Source organism: Terrapene carolina, unplaced genomic scaffold (genome assembly GCF_002925995.2).
Source record: "Terrapene carolina triunguis isolate 2854851 unplaced genomic scaffold, T_m_triunguis-2.0 Scaffold66, whole genome shotgun sequence".
Taxonomy (NCBI): domain Eukaryota; kingdom Metazoa; phylum Chordata; order Testudines; family Emydidae; genus Terrapene; species Terrapene triunguis.
Genome location: NW_020664417.1, coordinates 72135136 through 72155189, shown reverse-complemented (window position 1 = coordinate 72155189; position 20054 = coordinate 72135136). Strand labels below are relative to the sequence as shown.

At 43.8% G+C, this 20054-nt stretch overlaps 1 protein-coding gene across 2 annotated transcripts in view; it reads right to left on the bottom strand.

The window, feature by feature from the left end:
* The window catches only part of KCNIP4 (potassium voltage-gated channel interacting protein 4), a 403978-nt gene that overhangs the window by 338990 nt on the left and 44934 nt on the right, over positions 1-20054 (bottom strand). Inside the window, exon 1 of one of the 2 annotated variants that reach the window (XM_026648008.1) lies at positions 10548-10671. The exons of the other annotated variant lie outside the window; for it this stretch is intronic. Coding sequence (XP_026503793.1) covers positions 10548-10671 — 124 coding nt within the window. Of the gene's footprint in view, positions 1-10547; positions 10672-20054 lie in introns of those variants that run through there. 2 annotated transcript variants of the gene reach the window in all.

Here is a 20054-nt window from a genome sequence, read left to right as displayed (position 1 = left end):
CAGGGATCGGCAACCTTTGGCAAGCGGCTCGCCAGGGTAAGCCCCCTGGCAGGCCGGGCCGGTTTGTTTACCCTGCCGCGTCCGCAGGTTTGGCCGATCACGGCTCCCACTGGCCGCAGTTCACCGCTCCAGGCCAATGGGGACGGCGGGAAGTGGCGGCCAGCACATCCCTCGGCCCGCGCAGCTTCCCGCAGCCCCCATTGGCCTGGGACGGCAAACCGCGGCCAGTGGGAGCCGCGATCGGCCAAACCTGCAGACGTGGCAGGTAAACAAACTGGCCCGGCCTGCCAGGGGGCTTACCCTGGCGAGACACATGCCAAAGGTTGCCAATCCCTGCACTAATTAATAAACAGAGCTGTGCAAACTCTGCAGAGTTTGGTTTTGAAGGGAACTAACTGCCCGCAGATTCATCGGGTGAGTCAGGATAGATTAACTAACTCTCCATCAGACTTTCCTTAAAGCATCTTATCGAGAGCTATGATGGCATGACACATATTCACACATTTGCTTCCCACCCTTGCTTCCCAATAGTACAATGCTAGCACAAACTCTTCCCAAACCATCTCCTCTCCCAACTCTCAATGCTAGCTGGCTTTGTTGAACAGAGGATGACAATAGCTCCATAAAACTGGTAGCTAAGAAACCCCCAATCTAAGAGAAACCTTAACCCTGGTATGCGGTTGATGGGAAACCAAAATGGTTCCTTATCTAGCATACTAAGGATCATAGGACTCCTTTTAAACGCAGCTCAGAAAAGCCAGTTGGCAGAAGTGTTTTTCCTACTTCCATTGCACTATTAGGGGTAAGAAGGAAACATACATATCTTCATAAACTCCTTGACCCCAGAAAAAACCTTTAGGACTGGGGAGGGCAGAGGCCCACAGCTGGCAACTCTCCAAAGGTCTTCTTGGTGTGAGAAGAGCCACCGAAGAACCCTAGAGCCAGCTAGACCCAGGAGGAGCAAGCAAGAAAGGGGCAGGCCACTGTCATTCCCCCCCACACACACACACAACTGACCAGAAGGTATTAATGTAAGAAGGGGTAGTCTTGAGGATTACTGGAAAGTGAGATGCTGTTGGAGGACAAAAAAGGGAGATTCATGCATTTCCTATGTGCACACAACCTCGGCTCATAGTTACTTGCAAACTGCCAACAAAAGCATTATCAAATCCAAGGCTCAGGCAGATTGAAGTTAAATGGGAATATTTCACACAGCTCCAATAATAAAGCCTGAAACACTTCAAAAGTATCAAAACACACCTAAGTATAAGAATTGTGTATAGACAGACAACATTAAAATGAGTAATTTTGTTTATCTTGAAAACAAATTTGATCCTGAATTATTATTCATTCGTTTAAAGACTAAGGAGAGGCTGAACCAAATTTGTCATTGAACTCCTTATTTATTGCTTATTTATTTAATATCCAGTGTTTATTCACAACACTATTTAGGATACAGTGAAAGTGAACGAAACTTTTTTCTTTTTAAATGCTGCCGGGCTGGGGCCGGGATTTAAAGGGTCCGGAGCTCCTGCCGCTGCAGGGAGCCCCGAGCCCTTTAAATCCCAGCCCCAGCCCAGGCGCCGAGCTGCGCTGCGGGGAGCCCAGAGCCCTTTAAATCCCCGCCGCGGAAGCTGGTGCGGTCCGGCACGGCGTACTGGCTCTTGCTGGTACGCCGGACCGGACCGGCTTACTTTCACCTCTGCTTTTAGGTGAATAAATAGTATTCACCTAAAAGCAGTAAAACAAAATGGTATTTTGTTTTAAATAAGCTGTTTTTGAGCCACTTTAAAATCAGCCATTCCCCAGAGGAAGATACCAAACACAACTGGGCTTTTTGTGTTAAAATAGTTGGGAAACAGAGGGGCTGTCACCCAGAGATCCAGTCCAAGAGTGATAGAGCCTAAGGGTCCCACCGGTGAGAGAGGTAAAGGAAGCTAAGCTTCTCACCTGAAGGATGTATGTGAAAGGGACTAAAACAGGTCTAAAAATACAGCTTGCCCTGTAACCATGACACATGCAGCAGCTATGCAGTCATTTGCCTGAGGAAGGTTAACTTTTTTGTTTCTTTACATGCTGCTCTGATGACAAGAAATCATTAAACTGGCACTCTTGTAATCAAGACATTAAGCACTTTAGAAAAAAAAAAATCATGACCAGACTAACAGTGAAATATTTACTGTTAACAGAGTCAGCTTTCATTAATGTCACAGTCCTATCATTAAAGATCCATCAGGCTTTCCATTACAAACTCTGATTTAACAGGTATTAATATCTTTGCGACTGTAAATTAGACAAGGCTGTAAAAAGGTGTTAAGGCTAAATGCAAGTGCCTTCCCATACCTCCTTAAATATGTACCAAACAGTAACATCATCATTTACATACATCTACAGCTTCTAATGAGCTAGGGCTCAGCCGCAACCTTTTCCTAATGTGAGCAGCCTCCCTCTGAAGGAAATGAGACTACTCATATAAGTAAGGATTGCTCACATGAGCAAGGGTGTGTAATATGATATCTATTGCTTTTAAGTTGATTTAAACACATGTTCAACCTAAAAACATATCTTTAAAGTAAACTGTACAGGCATGTTCCCATTCATTTGGTTTTGTAGGCTTTTGCTTGGATTTGTAATGAAAATATTTAATAAAGTCACAATTCTTAATTTAAAAAACGGTATTGGATATGAAGAGATTTAAGTATATAGTTTATTGATTGTTAATACTGTTTGAATATCAAGAAACATTATGGATCCTAAGCTGGCCCAGTCCTGGAAGCTGCTCCATGCCAATGAACCCTTGCTTGGAGTGTTATTGAATTTCAAGAGGATTCTGCAGAGACCCTTGCAGAATCAGGACCTAAATCTTTATTTAGGCAGCTACATTGATATTCAGGTGCCTAACTTTAGGCATCCAAGTTCAATTATTGGGCCTATGATATTGGCCCAATTAGAAATCTCCCAGATTGATGTTCTCTTAGGCTGCTCATAGTGAATTCAAATTTTAGGTTGTTGATATCTTGGGCATATTTTTTTGTTTTTACTCTAATAAGTGAATTCTAATACTGCAATAGAGAATTGGAGTGTTTCCCAAACTTGGGATGCCGCTTGTGTAGGGAAAGCCCCTGGCGGGCCGGGTCAGTTTGTTTACCTGGCCCATCTGCAGGTCCGGCCGATCGCGGCTCCCACTGGCCGCAGTTCGCCGCTCCAGGCGAATAGGAGCTGCTGGAAGCGGCGCGGGCCGAGGGACGTACTGGCCGCTGCTTCTCAGCAGCTCCCATTGGCCTGGAGCAGCGAACCGCTGCCAGTGGGAACCACGATTGGCCGAACCTGCGGATGGGGCAGGTAAACAAACTGACCCGGCCCACCAGGGGCTTTCCCTACACAAGCGGCGTTCCAAGTTTGGGAAACACTGACCTATTGAAATTGAGGGGAGTGGCCACAGAAACCAGGTGGCAACACATTATAGGAGACAACAAATGAAAAAAAGCAGGGACAGGAGTGAGGGTCAAATGTTCAAAATAAGGATACTGGATGGGGACCCTGAGCAGAGTGCCCTGGATGTCACACACCTTTCCACAAAGAAGTCAGTGATGCCACCCAGGGGAGTTATGTCCAGATGCATGAGACAATAAAGGAATAGAACTAGCCTCCCCAGTCTCAGAGAACACCATCCCTGCCCCATCTCCACTCCCCATCAAACTTCTTCATGCTGGAAGCATGGACTGCCATCTTGGCCATTGCCAGGATAAAGCTGACAAGCAGGTCTTGGACTTTTGGGGACCACTGATAGGCATGCATAAATAAGGAAATATGCTCACAAGTACAGCCAGAACCTCTGCACTAGGTTCTGGACGATCTGAAAGAGAGGATACAACCTGGGCACACTAGACAGACACCAGGGTTTCCTTTTCCACACCAGGAAAGATACTAGGAATGTTTGCCCTCGAGAATGAAGTCCTGAATTTATTTGCAGAACAGATACAGCATAAGCTGTAATCTTAGAAAGGTGAATTGTAACGATAAGAGTGTGGTTTGGTCTCCATATCCATTCACGCCTTGGCTTCTCTGCAGAGACCAGCAACAAGATTTCTCATTATTGCCAACTATAATAATGGCACTTACCCATTAGAAACTGAATTGACACTACTAATGTTGTTGTAGCCTTGTTGATCCCAGGATATTAGAGAGAAGGGGCATGGGTGAGGTAATATCTTTTATTGGACCAATTTCTGTGGGTCAGAGACACACTTTCAAGCTTACCCAGAGCTCTTCTTCAGGTCTGGGAATTTTACTCAGTGTCACGGCTAAATACAAGGTGGAACAGACTGTTCAGCATAAGTCAGTCGCTCTCAAGTAAGAGTATGTGTACCTCTGGGGGTACACAGAGGCCTTCCAGGGGGTACATGAACTCATCTAGAATAGTGTTTCTCAACCCTGAGGTCACACACTCCAAGGGGGGCATCACAGCACAGGTTTAGGGAGGTTGCAGTGCCAGCATTAGGGAGTGGCAAGCAGTGCAACTGCCTGGGGCCCCATGAAACTAAGTTACATGCTTCAGCCGCCGGGCTCAGGCTTCAGACTCCTGAAAGGGGTACAGTAGTCTGGAAAGGTTGCAAACTACTGGCATAAATAGTTAACACATTTTAACAGGCCACTTCACTTTCAATGGTCTCTTAGCACCCTGCCAGCCACAGGGTGGGGGTGGGGTGGGGGTTGTTAATGGGTTATAGATTGTTATAATAACCCTATTATCCTATTAAATGTCATCTATTTCTCATAGTTCAAACTCCCTATTTATTTTCGTAGGCTCCTGTGTAATGCGATTATAGTGCTGCATGACTGCTGTTTTTTAAAATTACTATGCAACAGTCTTCCAGTAACAAAGCGTCTGACTCTTCTCTCACTTACACTGAAGAGATTCCATTGAATTCAGAATTACAGTAGTGCAAAACAGGTGTAAGGAAGGGGCGAATAAGACCCACCAATTTTTTTTTAATTAAGTCTGCCCATTGTGTGATTGTGAAGAACGCCTTCCAAATGTAAAAAGAACAGGAGTACTTGTGGCACCTTAGAAACTAACAAATTTATTTGAGCATAAGCTTTCATGGGCTACAGCCCACTTCATCAGATGCATAGACTGGAACATATAGTAGGAAGATATATACATACAGAGAACATGAAAAGGTGGAAGTTGCCATACCAACTCTAAGAGGCTAATTAATTAAGATGAGCTATTATCAGCAGGAGAAAAAAAAACTTTTGTAGTGGTAATCAAGATGGCCCATTCCAGACAGTTGACAAGAAGGTGTGAGGATACTTAACATGGGGAAATATATTCAATTTGTGTAATGACCCAGCCACTCCCAGTCTCTATTCAAGCCCAAATTAATGGTATCTAGTTTGCAAATTAATTCCAGTTCAGCAGTCTCTCATTGGAGTCTGTTTTTAAAGCTTTTCTGTTGCAAAATTGCCACCTTTAAGTCTGTTACTGAGTGACCAGAGAGGTTGAGTGTTCCCCTACTGGTTTTTGAAGGGGCATTGCTGGCACATGATGGCATGTATCACATTGATAGATGTGCAGGTGAACGAGCCCCTGATAGCGTGGCTGATGTGATTAAGTCCTATGATGGTGTCACTTGAATAGATATGTGGGCAGAGTTGGCATCGGGCTTTGTTGTAAGGATAGGTTCCTGGGTTAGTGTTTTTGTTCTGTGGTTGCTAGTGAGTATTTGCTTCAGGTTGGAGGGCTGTCTGTAAGCGAGGACTGGTCTGTCTCCCAAGATCTGAGAGAGTGAGGGATCATCTTTCAGGATAGGTTATAGATCTTTGATGATGTGCTGAAGAGGTTTTAGTTGGGGGCTGAAGGTGACGGCTAGTGGTGTTCTGTAATTTTCTTTGTTGGGCCTGTCCTGTAGTAGGTGACTTCTGAGTACTCTTCTGGCTCTGTCAATCTGTTTTTTCACTTCAGCAGGTGAGTATTGCAGTTTTAAGAATGCTTGATAGAGATCTTGTAGGTGTTTGTCTCTGTCTGAGGGATTGGAGCAAATACGGTTGTATCTTAGAGCTTGGCTGTAGACAATGGATCATGTGGTGTGTCCTGGATGGAAGCTGGAGGCATGTAGGTAAGTATAGCGGTCAGCAGGTATCCGGTATAGGGTGGTGTTTATGTAACCATCACTTATTAGCACAGTAGTGTCCAGGAAATGAACTATTTGTGTGGATTGGTCCAGACGGAGGTTGATAGTGGGATGGAAATTGTTGAAATCATGGTGGAATTCCTCAAGGGCTTCTTTTCCATGGGTCCAGATGATGAAGAGGTCATCAATGTAGCACAAGTAGAGTAGGGGCGCATTAGGGGACGAGAGTTAAGGAAGCTTTGTTTTAAGTCAGCCATAAAGATGTTGGCATACTGTGGGGCCATGAGGGTACCTATAGCAGTGCCGCTGACTTGAAGGTATACATTGTCCCCAAATATGAAATAGTTGTGGGTGAGGACAAAGTCACAAAGTTCAGCCACCAGGTTTGCCGTGACATTATTGGGGATACTGTTCCTGATAGCTTGTAGTCCATCTTTGTGTGGAATGTTGGTGTAGAGGGCTTCTACATCCATAGTGGCCAGGATGGTGTTTTATGGAAGATCACTGATGGATTGTAGTTTCCTCAGGAAGTCAGTGGTGTCTCGAAGATAGCTGGGAGTGCTTGTAGCATTGGTAGTGTAGGACCCGAGGAGAGAGTCTACATAGCCATATAATCCTGCTGTTAGGGTGTCAATGCCTCAGATGATGGGGCGTCCAGGATTTCCAGGTTTATGGATCTTGGGTAGCAAATAGAATACTCCTGGTCAGGGTTCTAGGCATGTGTCTGTACAGATCTTTCCTGTGCTTTTTCAGGGAGTTTCTTGAGCAGATGGTGTAGTTTCTTTTGGTAATCCTCAGTGGGATCAGAGGATAATGCCTGTAGAATGTGGAGTTAGCGAGCTGCCTAGCAGCCTCTTGTTCATATTCCAACTTCTTGTCAACTGTCTGGAATATGCCATCTTGATTATCACTACAAACGTTTTTTTCTCTCCTGCTGCTAATAGCTCATCTTAATTAATTAGCCTCTTGGAGTTGGTATGGCAACTTCCAACTTTTCATGTTCTCTGTGTGTGTATATATATATAAAATCATCTTACTATATGTTCCATTCTATGCATCTGATGAAGTGGGCAGTAGCCCACGAAAGCTTATGCTCAAATAAATTTGTTAGTCTCTAAGGTGCCACAAGCACAAAGACACTAGTTGGAGAAGCTGAACAGAACTATATTGCAATACGACTGCAAGGTGACTGTAACTTCTCCTTGTTTCTCTGGGCAGGGACTCGCTTTCTGTACAGAACTTTTGGAACTCTGATTTACTCTGAATTTCCTTTGGAATGGATTTCTCTGACTCTCCAGTTAAATGGGGCAGTCTCTCCTAGTCATTTTGAAAGAACCAGTTGCCCCCTCACCCTTGCACTGTCTCCCCACCTTTACTCTTCTTTTTTCTTCCCTGGCTTGCTTTTTCTGTCCCATCCTACTTTCTTACTTCCCAGTGTGGGACTGTTGATCTGCCAAATGGAAACCATGACAAACAGCTCTCCACAATGGTCCAATTTGGAACTATGCCTTCCATTTTAGTTTTCCCATTGAACAAAACACTCAGTTTAATTATATTTTAAATACTCTCCGAGGATAGAGAGAGAGAGAGACAGACAGACAGACAGACACAGACACACACATAGATACCAATACTGAAAATTGGGCCAGACTGAGCATGCTTGTGTAGGGCAGTATGGGAACATTAAGCCATCCTCCTTACTCCCCTATCCAGGTTTCCTATATCCTGAGTCACAGCACAAGGTGGAGAGTGGCCTTCCTGGGGCTGCTACTTTCCCTTCCACATAGGGTTGCCAACTTTCTAATCGCACAATACCTAACACCCTAGCCCTGCCCCTTCCCAGAGGCCCGGCTCCCTTCCCTGAAGCTCCACTCCGTACTCAATACAATCCTCCTCCCTCAGTGGCTTGCTCTCCCCCATCCTCACTCACTTTCACTGGGCTGAGGCAAGGGGTTGGGATGTGGGAGACGGTGAGGGCTCTAACTGGGTGTGTGGGTTCCAGGGTGGAGCCAGAAATAAGGGGTTCAGGGTGTGGGAGGGGGCTCCAGGCTGGGGAAGGAAGTTGGGCTGTGGGAGGGGATGAGGGCTCTGGCTGGGGGTGCTGGAGATGAGGGGTTTGGGGTACAGGCACCATCCACCAGCTCCCATTGGCTGCGGTTCCCGGCCAATAGGAGTTCGGAGCCAGTGCTCAGGGTGGGAGCAGCACACAGAGCTGGACCTGCTGGCCACTTTCGGGGTGCAGCATGGAGCTAGGACAGGTAGGGACTAGCCTGCCTTAGACTTGCAGCACTGCCAACCGGACTTTTAACAGCCCGGTCAGTGGTGCTGCTGAACAGAGCTGCCAGGATCCCTTTTCAACCGGGTGTTCAAGACCAGTGAACGCTGAAAATGGTACTTGTTTTCTTAAATGAAATACCTTGGGTCGAATTCATCTTTAATTTCACTGAAGATAGACAAGTAATTAATTTGGCTCTCTTTTCTAAAGGCAACACTTTTCTCTTTTGTATTAGAATGGAATCATCTCTGGGGACTGTCTTCCTGATATTCAGCTCTGCTTTACCCAGAATTTGTAGCAAAGCCACAACTGAGTCCTTAGTCTTTACATTTTTCAGGAAGGGACTTCTCTCTTACTACGTATGGTTTGAACAGTGCCTAGCACAATAACACTCAAGTTAGTTGGGGACTCTAGGTGCCACACAATACAGACAAATAAGAAGCACTAGTAAATACACCGGACCCTCACTAGAACACGTGTCTATATAACACAAATTTGAATATAACGCGGTCATAGTCATGGATCTCAAATTTAAGTACAGTACAATTTTTTTGAGTTTTAAGTGACCTTGGTATTCATTACCTTATCATACATGCAAGATTGTTGGAGGAAAGACACATAGACTGTATCACAGTCTGATGAGGAATTCGACTTCGAGAGATTTACAGAGGAGGAAGTTAGAAGAACAGACATGGAGTGGATGCAGGAGCTGTCTCAGCAACTGTCTGGGCTCGGGGTAACTGTTCTGCCACAAAATAGCGAGTCCTGGATAAGAGGCGACGATGAAGCAGAAGAATTTTATCCCCTTGCTGAAAGTCTAACGGATGACCAAATTCTTCAGGCAGTACAACCAAACAACATTCCAGAACCTGAAGAATTGGCCTTCGCTGTGGAAGAAGAAGTGGATGTTGTTCCAATGTCAACTGCGACCGTAGCCGGCTTAGAGACTGCTTTGAGATGGTTTGAGACGCAAGACATTGAACCTATAAAAATTATGCAGCTATGTAGTCCTTTGCAGTTTGCTAAGCGGAAGCAGCACAGCAGCAAGAAGCAAAAGCAACTCACCGATTTTTAAAAGAAAAACTAGACTAGTTTATTGTAATGTCCACTTTAAATCTCTAATAAAGCAACACTTTTTTTCTCGTTTATTGTTTCCTTCAAGTAGGAGTTTATTTTCTAAGGTTTTCTATACTTTATGGATGTGAAGGTAATTAGTGCTACAAAAATTTCTATATACATATTTATATATTCAGTGTATATAAATTTCTCTATGGCATTCCATACACGAAGACGGAAGTTTCTCTATGGCATTCCATACACGAAGACGGAAGTTTCTCTATGGCATTCCATACGTGAAGACGGAAGTTCATGGCGCCTGAAAGAGGACAATCAAAACAAAGCACACAAAGCATTTAACCAAATTCATTAAAATTGCTTCCATTTCAAAATGCTATTTCCACTGACATCCGTGGTGAGTATTGTATCTTGTAGACTCATTTTTCGCTACAGTTCTGAGTTTTGATGCATCGTTAGCCCGCTATAACCTGCAAATACACAACTACATATACTTGTACTGAAATTTCGATCACAAAAATATAATTTCATTTTAACGTGGTCCCCGCATTCTAGCGAGGGTCCGGTGTACCAGCAGTCAAAGGTTTCTGGTTGATTCAGTAGCCCCACAGAGAGAGCTTTTCAGTAGTCATGACAAAGGTCTGGTTAACTATGGTGAGGGTCACATCCAAAATAAAGGTTGCAACCACCTAGTCAAATGCAGATGGCAAAATGTACTTTGGAAGCTGTTACGATTGGGACCCAGATGCAGCCAAGAACTAGGGTGACTATATTTCCCTATGCTGAATTCAGGACGTCTTAAAATTACTGGTATTCAAGCGAGTTCAATGGCAATCAGAACTATGCAGTACAAACATTCAAATTAACATCGAGTTGACTGAGCCCCCCTTAAAAAGAAATACTGTGTCGTTGGATTTTTATTATTTACCTTCTTATCTTTAAGGCTTTAGGGTTCACACAGGGAGGGGTGACACACTCCCCATTCCCCCCACACACACAAGGGGAGGGGTGACACACACACTCCCGTACACCTCTCTCACACAGGAGGGTGACTGACTGACCTGACCCTCCCTGACCTCCATATCCTGGCTGAGCCCCCAAGACGGACCTGCCTCTCCCGGTAACTGGCGCCACATCTTCCTGAGGCAACATGTGGGGGAGCATACAGAGTAACATGCCCCCCATCCCCAGATTTCTGCCAGGGCTCACACCAGAATGTGGCCAGCAGCAGACTTACAGCACTGTGTGGGAGGCTGCTTCCAACCGCAGGGGAGGGGATGGGGAGGGATGACCTGGCCCATGTCCACTTGTCCCTTCCTGCCTGCACAGTGTCAAAAGGCAGTTAACACCTCCAGGCTGCTGCTGGCCACCGACATAACACCTTCCTGCCTGCACTGTAGCCAGGGGGACAGGAGGCGGCTGGGTTAAGGCCTAAGGATGTATTGTGTACCAGGCCTCAGGGAACCTGACTACAGGGCTTTCAGCAAACCCAGCCAGAGACAAGGCTCAGCAGGGGAGGGTGCCATGGGGACGGAGCAGCCTCACACTCCTGGGGGCAGGACCCAGGGCTGGGGGTGTGTGTGAAGAGGGTGCTAAGCCCCTGACCGGCAGGCTGCTGTGGAGTCTGCAGGTTCAGCATGTGAACAGGTTGGAAATCACTTTCTCCCCTCCCCCACCACTCCAGAGCTTAGCTGAGGGGCAGAGAGGCTTCCCCGTGCCAGTGCTGTGTGGGGCTTTGGCGCATGCAGGGCTTGGCTCCTCCTGGTCAGCATCCCAGGACAGAGGGTTTTGGGCTTTCCCAGGATGCCTTCCCATCCAGAGGCAGTGGGAGAAGGAAGGAGCCTCTCAGCCAGGTTGTTGGTGAGCTCAGCACTCTGACTGGGACTGATTCTCCACTCAGTGCTGGGAGTGGGATACGCCCTGCTGGGGGGGACATGGAAGAGCAGCAGAGCTGAGGAGGCAAAGGGGCAAAGCAGAGAGAGGACAGTGAGGGGGGAGCACGTAAAGGGCTGATGGGTGGGCAGCAGAAGTGACACGTAACTGGCCGCTGTGCAGTGTCTGCCCCGCACTCATCAGCCATCACCAGCGAGAGCCAGCACGGGAGCGGCTGGCCCTGCGCGCTACATCTTCACGCCGCTACCAGCCTTACACAACCATCCTCACCGTCAACCACTGAATGCCCCCACACTCACCGCTGGTGAGCAGGTGGCTGGTGAGCAGGGATCCAGCCAGCAGCAGAACAGCCAGTAGTGATGGGGGAGGGAAGGGGAAATACAGGACAATTTGCTCATTTTTAAGGAAAAGTCGGGACACCTGCCGGAGAGCTCAAATACAGGACTGTCCCTTTAAAAATAGGACATCTGGTCATCCTACCAAGAACTCAACAAGACTCCTAGGTTGAGAGTACTTGGGTGTTGGGGCAGCTGGTGTAAGGTAGAGCAGCTCAGAACTGTGCTTTATGCTGGAGAGAAGGATGCCAGGTGGCTTAAAACAAACCTTCCCCCATCTCTCAACCTCCCTGGTTTTGAAGTGGTTTCCATCATATACAGGATTTACAGTTTGGTTCAATGGCTCTCAGCACCCCCACTATACAAATTGTTCCAGCACCCCTGAAACAAAAAGGTATCAGGGGGCTAGTTCTGCTCTCACCAATGCTGGTTTTACATGAATCCTTTAAACTCCTCTAACTGATTTATACCAGTGTGAGCAAGATCAGAATCAGGCCCACTGTGTCCTGTTACACAACAGCCAGTATAGGGACAAGTGCTTCTATCTCTGGAGCTCTGACAAAGACTCAAATAGCATTCAAATCTCCATCACACCACTCAGGATTGCCCTTAAACTGTGAAGGGCAGTAGGAAAGTTGTACCTTACATAATCAAACACCAGGTTTTGGAAATAAGAATCCAAACATATTGTACAGTAGATCACTTCAATTTTTTCCAAAGCTCCATATGTTTGGCTTTAGGCGCTATGAACATTTTCTTATGTTTCAGCTTCCTCTGACAAACAGTAACTCATTTATTTAGTTGAAGCTCCAAGGGACAGAGATGCCAAAGCCAATAAAACTCATACTTGCTGTTTGTTTCTATGATATCTATACATTTCACTCACATCCATAGCATGCACAGTGCCATATATTAGCAATTCTGCCTTAAAAAGCACTATCGTACCTGGCCTGCCTTTACACAAGTGGAATAGCAAATCAACGAAAATTTAAAAAACCCTGAAAATACAGACTCAACGCATAGTTGCGTAGCAGAAAGCAGAGAGCTGACAATATTGGCTAATATAACCTGCACACCCCTTAACATTTTATTTCAATTATTTTTATAGATTTGCTGTGGTTACAAAGTCAGTAATTGAAGTGGTGGGAGTCAATATCTAGTATGCTAAATAAAGATCAGTGGGCCAAATACATCTCTGGTGTAACTCCATAGAAATCAGTCAGCTTTATCTTTGAAAAATACTTTACATCTCCTTTAATATGTTGTGTTATAAGTGAGACATTAAGTGCAAAAAATGTGATTTTTTTCAAACGTGTTTTTATCTTTGTTGGGGTCATGAGACTTTGTGAAAATAACTATTGAGTTGGTGTCATTCAGTGCTTCTAAAAAATTCAGATCAGAATAATCCACCAAGAAAATGTACCATGAAAAAAATCTACAAAGTCAGCATTGGGACTGAAGAGAGTATGAAGGCATAAAGGTCTAGTGATCTGCATTCAGACTTTTAATCACCATGGGCCAAACCTAGCTGTCCAAAGCCATTGAAATAAAGATGAGTTTTGCCTGAATATTAACTGCAGAATTTTATTCCTATCTTGAGAATGATTGATGTCCTGTTGCACTTTTTAAAAAAGTGAAATGTATGAGTTATTTTCTCACCATGTACTTGCTTTCCGTACTTCTGCAAAAATGATAGACTAATTCAAATTAGTTATATGAATATTTAACATTTATTATTCTAATGTTTAGTAGCAGAGCTGAATGTCAGGAAGACAGTCCCCAGAGATAATGGATGCAATCTGGAAGTGCACATTCCATTGTAATACAAAAGAGAAAAATGTTGCCTTTAGAAAAGATAGCCAAATTAATTACTGGTCTATCTTCAGTGAAATTAAGGATGAATTTGGCCCAAGGTATTTCATTTAAGAAAACAAGTATAATTTTCAGCATTCACTGGTCTCCCAATATATTTTTTTTCTTGGTTCCATATGTGAAGATACCATTACGGAAGCTAAAAAAGTAACAAGATTTTGTGTGTGTAAATCATGTGGAGTACTATTAAGAAACTGAACACCCAATTGCCTTTAATACAGGAGGCATTTGTTTACATTTTTCTCTACTCACTCTAATCCTAAAGAAATTTAAAAATGTAATTATATTTAGAAGATACAACTGCTTTTCCACTGTTCTCTGCTTTGTTTGAAATGTTTTATATAGGATCTATGAATAAAAAAAATATTTGGAAAGCAGTGTTGGGTTTTGTCACTGGTAAGCCTTCCATAGACAGAGAACAAGTTCAATCCTAGCATATAAAAGAATCATGGTTTACAAGGACGAATGCATTTGCAATAAATCAGTGCTCAAGAATATTTTTTTTAAATGTAAGTGATTGCCATGTGCATTCTATTTGTGTCTCAATAAGGAACCTTTCTCAGCACACAAAAAGATATGATATATATATATATACACAGAGAGAATGTGATATGGTATACAAATATTGTAAAGCAACTGCTGACAAGTTACTTACTCTGCAATCAAACTTCTGGGCCTTCCATATCAGTGCCTCCAAAACTCACTTACCATTGATTTGCAAAGTGAAAAGACAATTATTTCCTTAAATTAGAGCTCATTTTAAACATTCTGAATTTTGACTTTGACTCCCTCAGGGAACTGATGGGCAGGATCCCCTGGGAGGCTAATATGAGAGGAAAAGGTGTCGAGGAGAGCTGGCTGTATTTTAAAAAAGGCTTATTGAGGACATGGAACAAACCATACCAATGTGCAGAAAGAATAGCAAATATGGCAGGCGACCAACTTGATTTAACAATGAAATCTTTGGTGAGCTTAAATACAAAAAGGAAGCTTACAAGAAGTGGAAACTTGGACTGATGACTAGGGAGGAGTATAAAAATATTGCTAGAGCATGCAGGGGTGTAATCAGGAAGGCCAAAGTACAATTGGAGCTGCAGGTAGGAAGGGATATGAAGGGTAACAAGAAGGGTTTTTGTAGGTATGTTAGCAACAAGAAGGTGGTCAGGGAAAGTGTAGGACCTTTACTGAATGCAACCTAGTGACAGATGATGTGGAAAAAGCTGAAGTACTCGATGCTTTTTTTGCCTCTGTCTTCACAGACAAGGTCAGCTCCCAGAATGCTGTACTGGGCAGCACAGTATGGGGAGGAGGTGAGCAGCCCTCAGTGGTGAAAGAACAGGTTACTAACTATTTAGAAAACCTGGACATGCACAAGTCCCTGGGGCCAGATGCAATACATCCAAGAGTGCTGAGGGAGTTGGCTGATGTGATTGCAAAGCTATTAGCCATTATCTTTCAAAACTTGTGGCAACTGGGGGAGGTCCTGGACGATTGGAAAAAGGCAAATACAGTGCCCATCTTTAAAAATGGGATGTGATATACCTTGTCTTTAGAAAAGCTTTTGACATGCTCTACCACAGTATTCTTGCCAGCAAGTTAAAGAAGTATGGATTGGATGAATGGACTATAAGGTGGACAGAAAGCTGGCTAGATCGTTTGGCTCAATAAGTAGTGATCAACAGTTCGATGTCTAGTTGGCAGCTGGTATCAAGTGGAGTGCCCCAGGGGTTGGTCCTGGGGCTGGTTTCTTTCAACATCTTCATTAATGATCTGGGTGATGGGATGGATTGCACCCTCAGCAAGTTCACGGATGACACTAAGCTGGAGGGAGAGGTAGATACGCTGGAGGGTAGGGATAGGGTCTAGAGGGACCTAGACAAATTGGAGGATTGTGCCAAAGGAAATCTGATGAGGTTCAACAAGGACAAGTGCAGAGTCCTGCACTTAGGATGGAAGAATCCCATGCACCGCTACAGGGTAGGGACCGACGGGCTAAGCGGCAGTTTTGCAGAAAAGGACCTGAGGATTACAGTGGACAAGAAGCTAGATATGAGTCAACAGTGTGCCCTTGTTGCCAAGAAGGCTAATGGCATGTTGGGCTGCATTAGTAGGAGCATTGCCAGCAGATTGAGGGAGGTGATTATTCCCCTCTATTCGGCATTGGTGAGACCACATCTGGAGTACTGCTTCCAGTTTTGGGCCCCCCATACAGAAAGAATGTGGACAAATTGGAGAGAGTCCAGCGGAGGGCAATGGAAATGATTAGGGGGCTGGAGCCCATGACTTACGAGGAGAGGCTGAGGAAACTGGGCTTATTTAGTCTGCAGAAGAGAAGAGTGAGAGGGGGGATTTGATAGCAGCCTTCAACTACCTAAAGAGGGGTTCCAAAGAGGATGGAGCTAGGCTTTTCTCAGTGGTGGCAGATGACAGAATAAGGAGCAATGGTCTCAAGTTGCAGTGGGGAAGTCTTGGTTGGATATTAGGAAAAACGATTTCACTAGGAGGGTGGTGAAACAATGGGTTACCTAGAGAGGTGGTGGAATCTCCATCTGTCAAGGCTGGATCCCCACTTTGAACTTTAGGGTTCAAATGTAGGGGCCTGCATGAAAACTTCTAAGCTTATCTACCAGCTTAGCTTTGGTCCGCTGCCACCATCACAAGAATTCCCTCCCTGGGAAGCCTTGAGAAACCTTTCACCAATTCCCTGGTGAACACAGATCCAAACCCCCTTGGATCTTAAAACAAGGAGAAGTTAACCATCCCCCCTCCTTCCTTCCACCCTCCTTTCACCAACTCCTGGTGAATACAGATCCAAACCCCCTTGGATCTTAAAACAAGGAGAAATCAATCTGGTTCTTAAAAAAGAAGGTTTTTAATTAAAGAAAAAGGTAAAAATCATCTCTGTAAAATCAGTATGGAGAATACTTTACAGGGTAATCAAACTTAAAGAGCTCAGAGGACCCCCCTCTGTCTTAGGTTCAAAGTACAGCAAACAAAGATACACACTCTGGTAAAAAGGTACATTTACAAGTTGAGAAAACAAAGTAAATCTAAGACGCCTTGCCTGTCTTTTACTTACTAGTTTGAAATAGGAGAGACTTGTTTAGAAAGATGGGGAGAACCTGGATTGATGTCTGGTCCCTCTCAGTCCCAAGAGCGAACCACCCCTTAAACAAAGAGCACACACAAAAGCCTTTCCCCCCCCAAGATTTGAAAGTATCTTGCCCCCTTATTGGTCCTTCGGGTCAGGTGTCAGCCAGGTTACCCGAGCCTCTTAACCCTTTACAGGTAAAAGGATTTGGAGTCTCTGTACACAGAGAGCTGTTACCCTTCCCTTTATAGTTATGACACCATCCTTAGAGGTTTTTAAGGTCAGGCTTGACAAAGCCCTGGCTGGGATGATTTAGTTGGGGTTGGTTCTGCATTGAGCAGGAGGTTGGACTGGATGACCTCATGAGGTCTCTTCCAATCCTATTCTATGATTCTATGAATTCCTGACTACTATATACAGTCTTCACTCAGGCACAACTTTCCTTGACTTTGGAAAGAATAGCTTTAGGGCTGGGCCCTATGAAAAAAGAACATTAACTCTGCAGTTTGCTGCAGACAGAAGGGGTTAGGATTAATTATTTTAAAAAAGTAAAATTAGGAAAACTATGCACATCTGTGTAAACATATTGCCGACACACTGCTCTGTCAGCTACTTGAACAGACTCAGTGGGGTTGTTTGGCTTGTTAGCAATCTTATCATCAGATGTCAATGAAATGACTGCAGCTCATTGATTAAGAACTCGACATTTGATTTAGAGTATATATGTGGATAAGCGTCAGAACAACAGTTCAGTATTGAACTATTCGATTTCACTGTCATGGAATCAAGTCAAATAAAAAACTCTGATTCAAAAGGAAGAATGGAGAGATGTGGTATCAATGTGTGACTGACCCTTAAGAGGATGTAGAAATATAATAAAAGTGTCTACTTACAATATGGAAAATAATATTTTTTCTTGCCTGTATATGAGCAGATGGTTTGTTCACAAATTGAGTTTAATTTACGTATGTTCATGCTCATGAAGAACCCAATTAAGAAAGGTATTGAGTACAGGTGAGCAAAGGTTTTTGGCTAAAATCATTTTTCCACTGAAAAATGAAGATTCGGGTTAACTGAAATGCTTTGCGAATTCACATCAATTTGGCAACTTGTTTCAGTCCAAGAAAAGGAATTCAGACATGTCAAAATGGTTCATTTGGCATTTCTGAAACAAAATGTTTCCATTTTTTCGGCTAGATTCGCAAGGGGACTTAAGCGCTACTCATAAAATGGTGGTGATGCCTTCCCTATACCTGTACCCCAATGATTTGTGCACTCACCTGGGATGTGGGACACCTAACTTTGGAGCAGGGACCTGAACACAAGTCTCCTGTATCCCAAGTGAGTGCCCAGACCCTATTAGCTCTTCTGGCATAGGGTTCTCACTCTCCTCTATAGAAGCTATTTCACTTTGCATAAGTAATTGAATATTCATTGGACCAGAGAGCAAGAATGACTTTCTAGAGTGGTGGGCAGAGCATTCACCTGGGAAGTGGGAGACTTGGGTTCAAATCCCTGCACCACAGTGGGGATTCAAACCTGGGACTCCAATGTCCCAGGTGAGTGTCCTAACTATTAAGCTATACAGGTGACAGAAATTACTTCTCTTTTGTGAAAGGTGCCCATTTCTTTTGCTTTTATTAATCAGATGGGCAAAGATGCCCAAAATCGAAAGGAAGTGTTTCGCACAAACCAAACAGAATGTCTTCCAACTTCTCGATCTACTGAACGTTTTTAAAAATGGTTTCAGGTTGATCTGAAATTATTATTTTTTCAATTTTTTAAAAGATACAGTGAACAGAAAAATCCATTGTTCACTCCATCCTAGTACTGAGCATGTCCTTTTAAGTGTAGAATTCCTTCACCTCTTAATAAACATTAACTGACTGGGCCCTCAAGTAGTAATCAGTAGCTACAGGGCCGGCTCTGGCTTTTTTGCCCCCCCCCCCGGCGGCCGGGGGAGGGCGCGGGGGGGGGGGAAGGGCGGCCAGAGCGCCGGGGGGAGGGCGGCGAGCCCGGCTGTGGTCCCGCTCTCCCCGGGGGCCGGAGCGCCGCGTCGCCCCCCTGCAGGTGCCGCCCCAAGCACCAGCTTGGGTGCCTGGTGCCTGGAGCCGGCCCTGAGTAGCTACCACTTTGTCTTCTCTTGTACCATTGTATTTGTGTTTTAAAAGAGAAGTAATCAGCTTAATATATCACTGACAAACACTTCACTCTGATTTCATCTCCTTACAATATTTTAACTGAAAAAATAGATTTTCCACATAACTGTTGGCTATAGTCTGCTATTGGTATCCATTATAATCTTGTGTAAATACATATTCAGTAAACTTTTACTGAATACTGTCTAGTAGGTAAATAGTATCTCCCTATGAAGAATAGAAGAGGAAGTAGAGTTATTACATGTATTACAATAACCTACTGGCACCAATTACAATCAGGGCACCACTGTACTATGCACTGACATATGGTAAATCATAGTCCCTGTCCGAAATAATTGACAAGTCTTGTTTTAAAATTAGACTAACAAGAGGGCACGTTTAGACTAACAAATTATTTTTTTCTAGAGTGTTATAAAGTGGGTGCTACTGTAGGCCCCTAACAGAGATCCCACATCTGCCAGTGCACTGTAGCAACATTTCCCCTTTCTGAAACAAGCATTATAATAATTATGTTGTATTTCACATACAGCCTAAGTTGACACAACTAGACTTAGAATGAATCTCAATATTAGATCAAAAACATGATGAAATAATGTGTACAAATGACTCACAAAATATTATTTTGACTCAGTGGATACAGAGGACAAATACAAATCAATGAACAACCATAACTCACATCGATGGCAAAGAGTATACATGTGTTTCTGCTAAGCTACTTACTGAGAGGTTGACAGTGTATCTGAGCTTTACACTGTATACCAGCATCCATATGAACATGGAATACTCTATGGCTTATAAATCTATAAAGAATTTATTTTGTATTCTAAAAAGTTATGCATCCCAATACCAGCAAAAGCCTGCTACTAGGAAGAGACAGGATACTATTAATGACCAATCCCAAAGAAGAGTGCAAATAGCTACCAAATCCAGATTTATTTATATAATAATTATTTTCACATATAAGAATTTAAATTTCTCCTCTTATTCAACACCAAAAAATGGTTGTGATTATTCTAATTATTTTAGTGACAGCCAATTTTTAGGACCGATTTGCTAATTGCTTGCTTTATAATTGCATTTGCTATTTTTAATGTTTTTGTATGTTACAGCTGTGAACATAAACAAGAAAAGATTGCTCTTAAATTCCCAAATGACTGTATGTAAAATATACTAATGACTGTTTCTAAGTTGTTGCAAAATGGTTTGAATAGTGCCTTC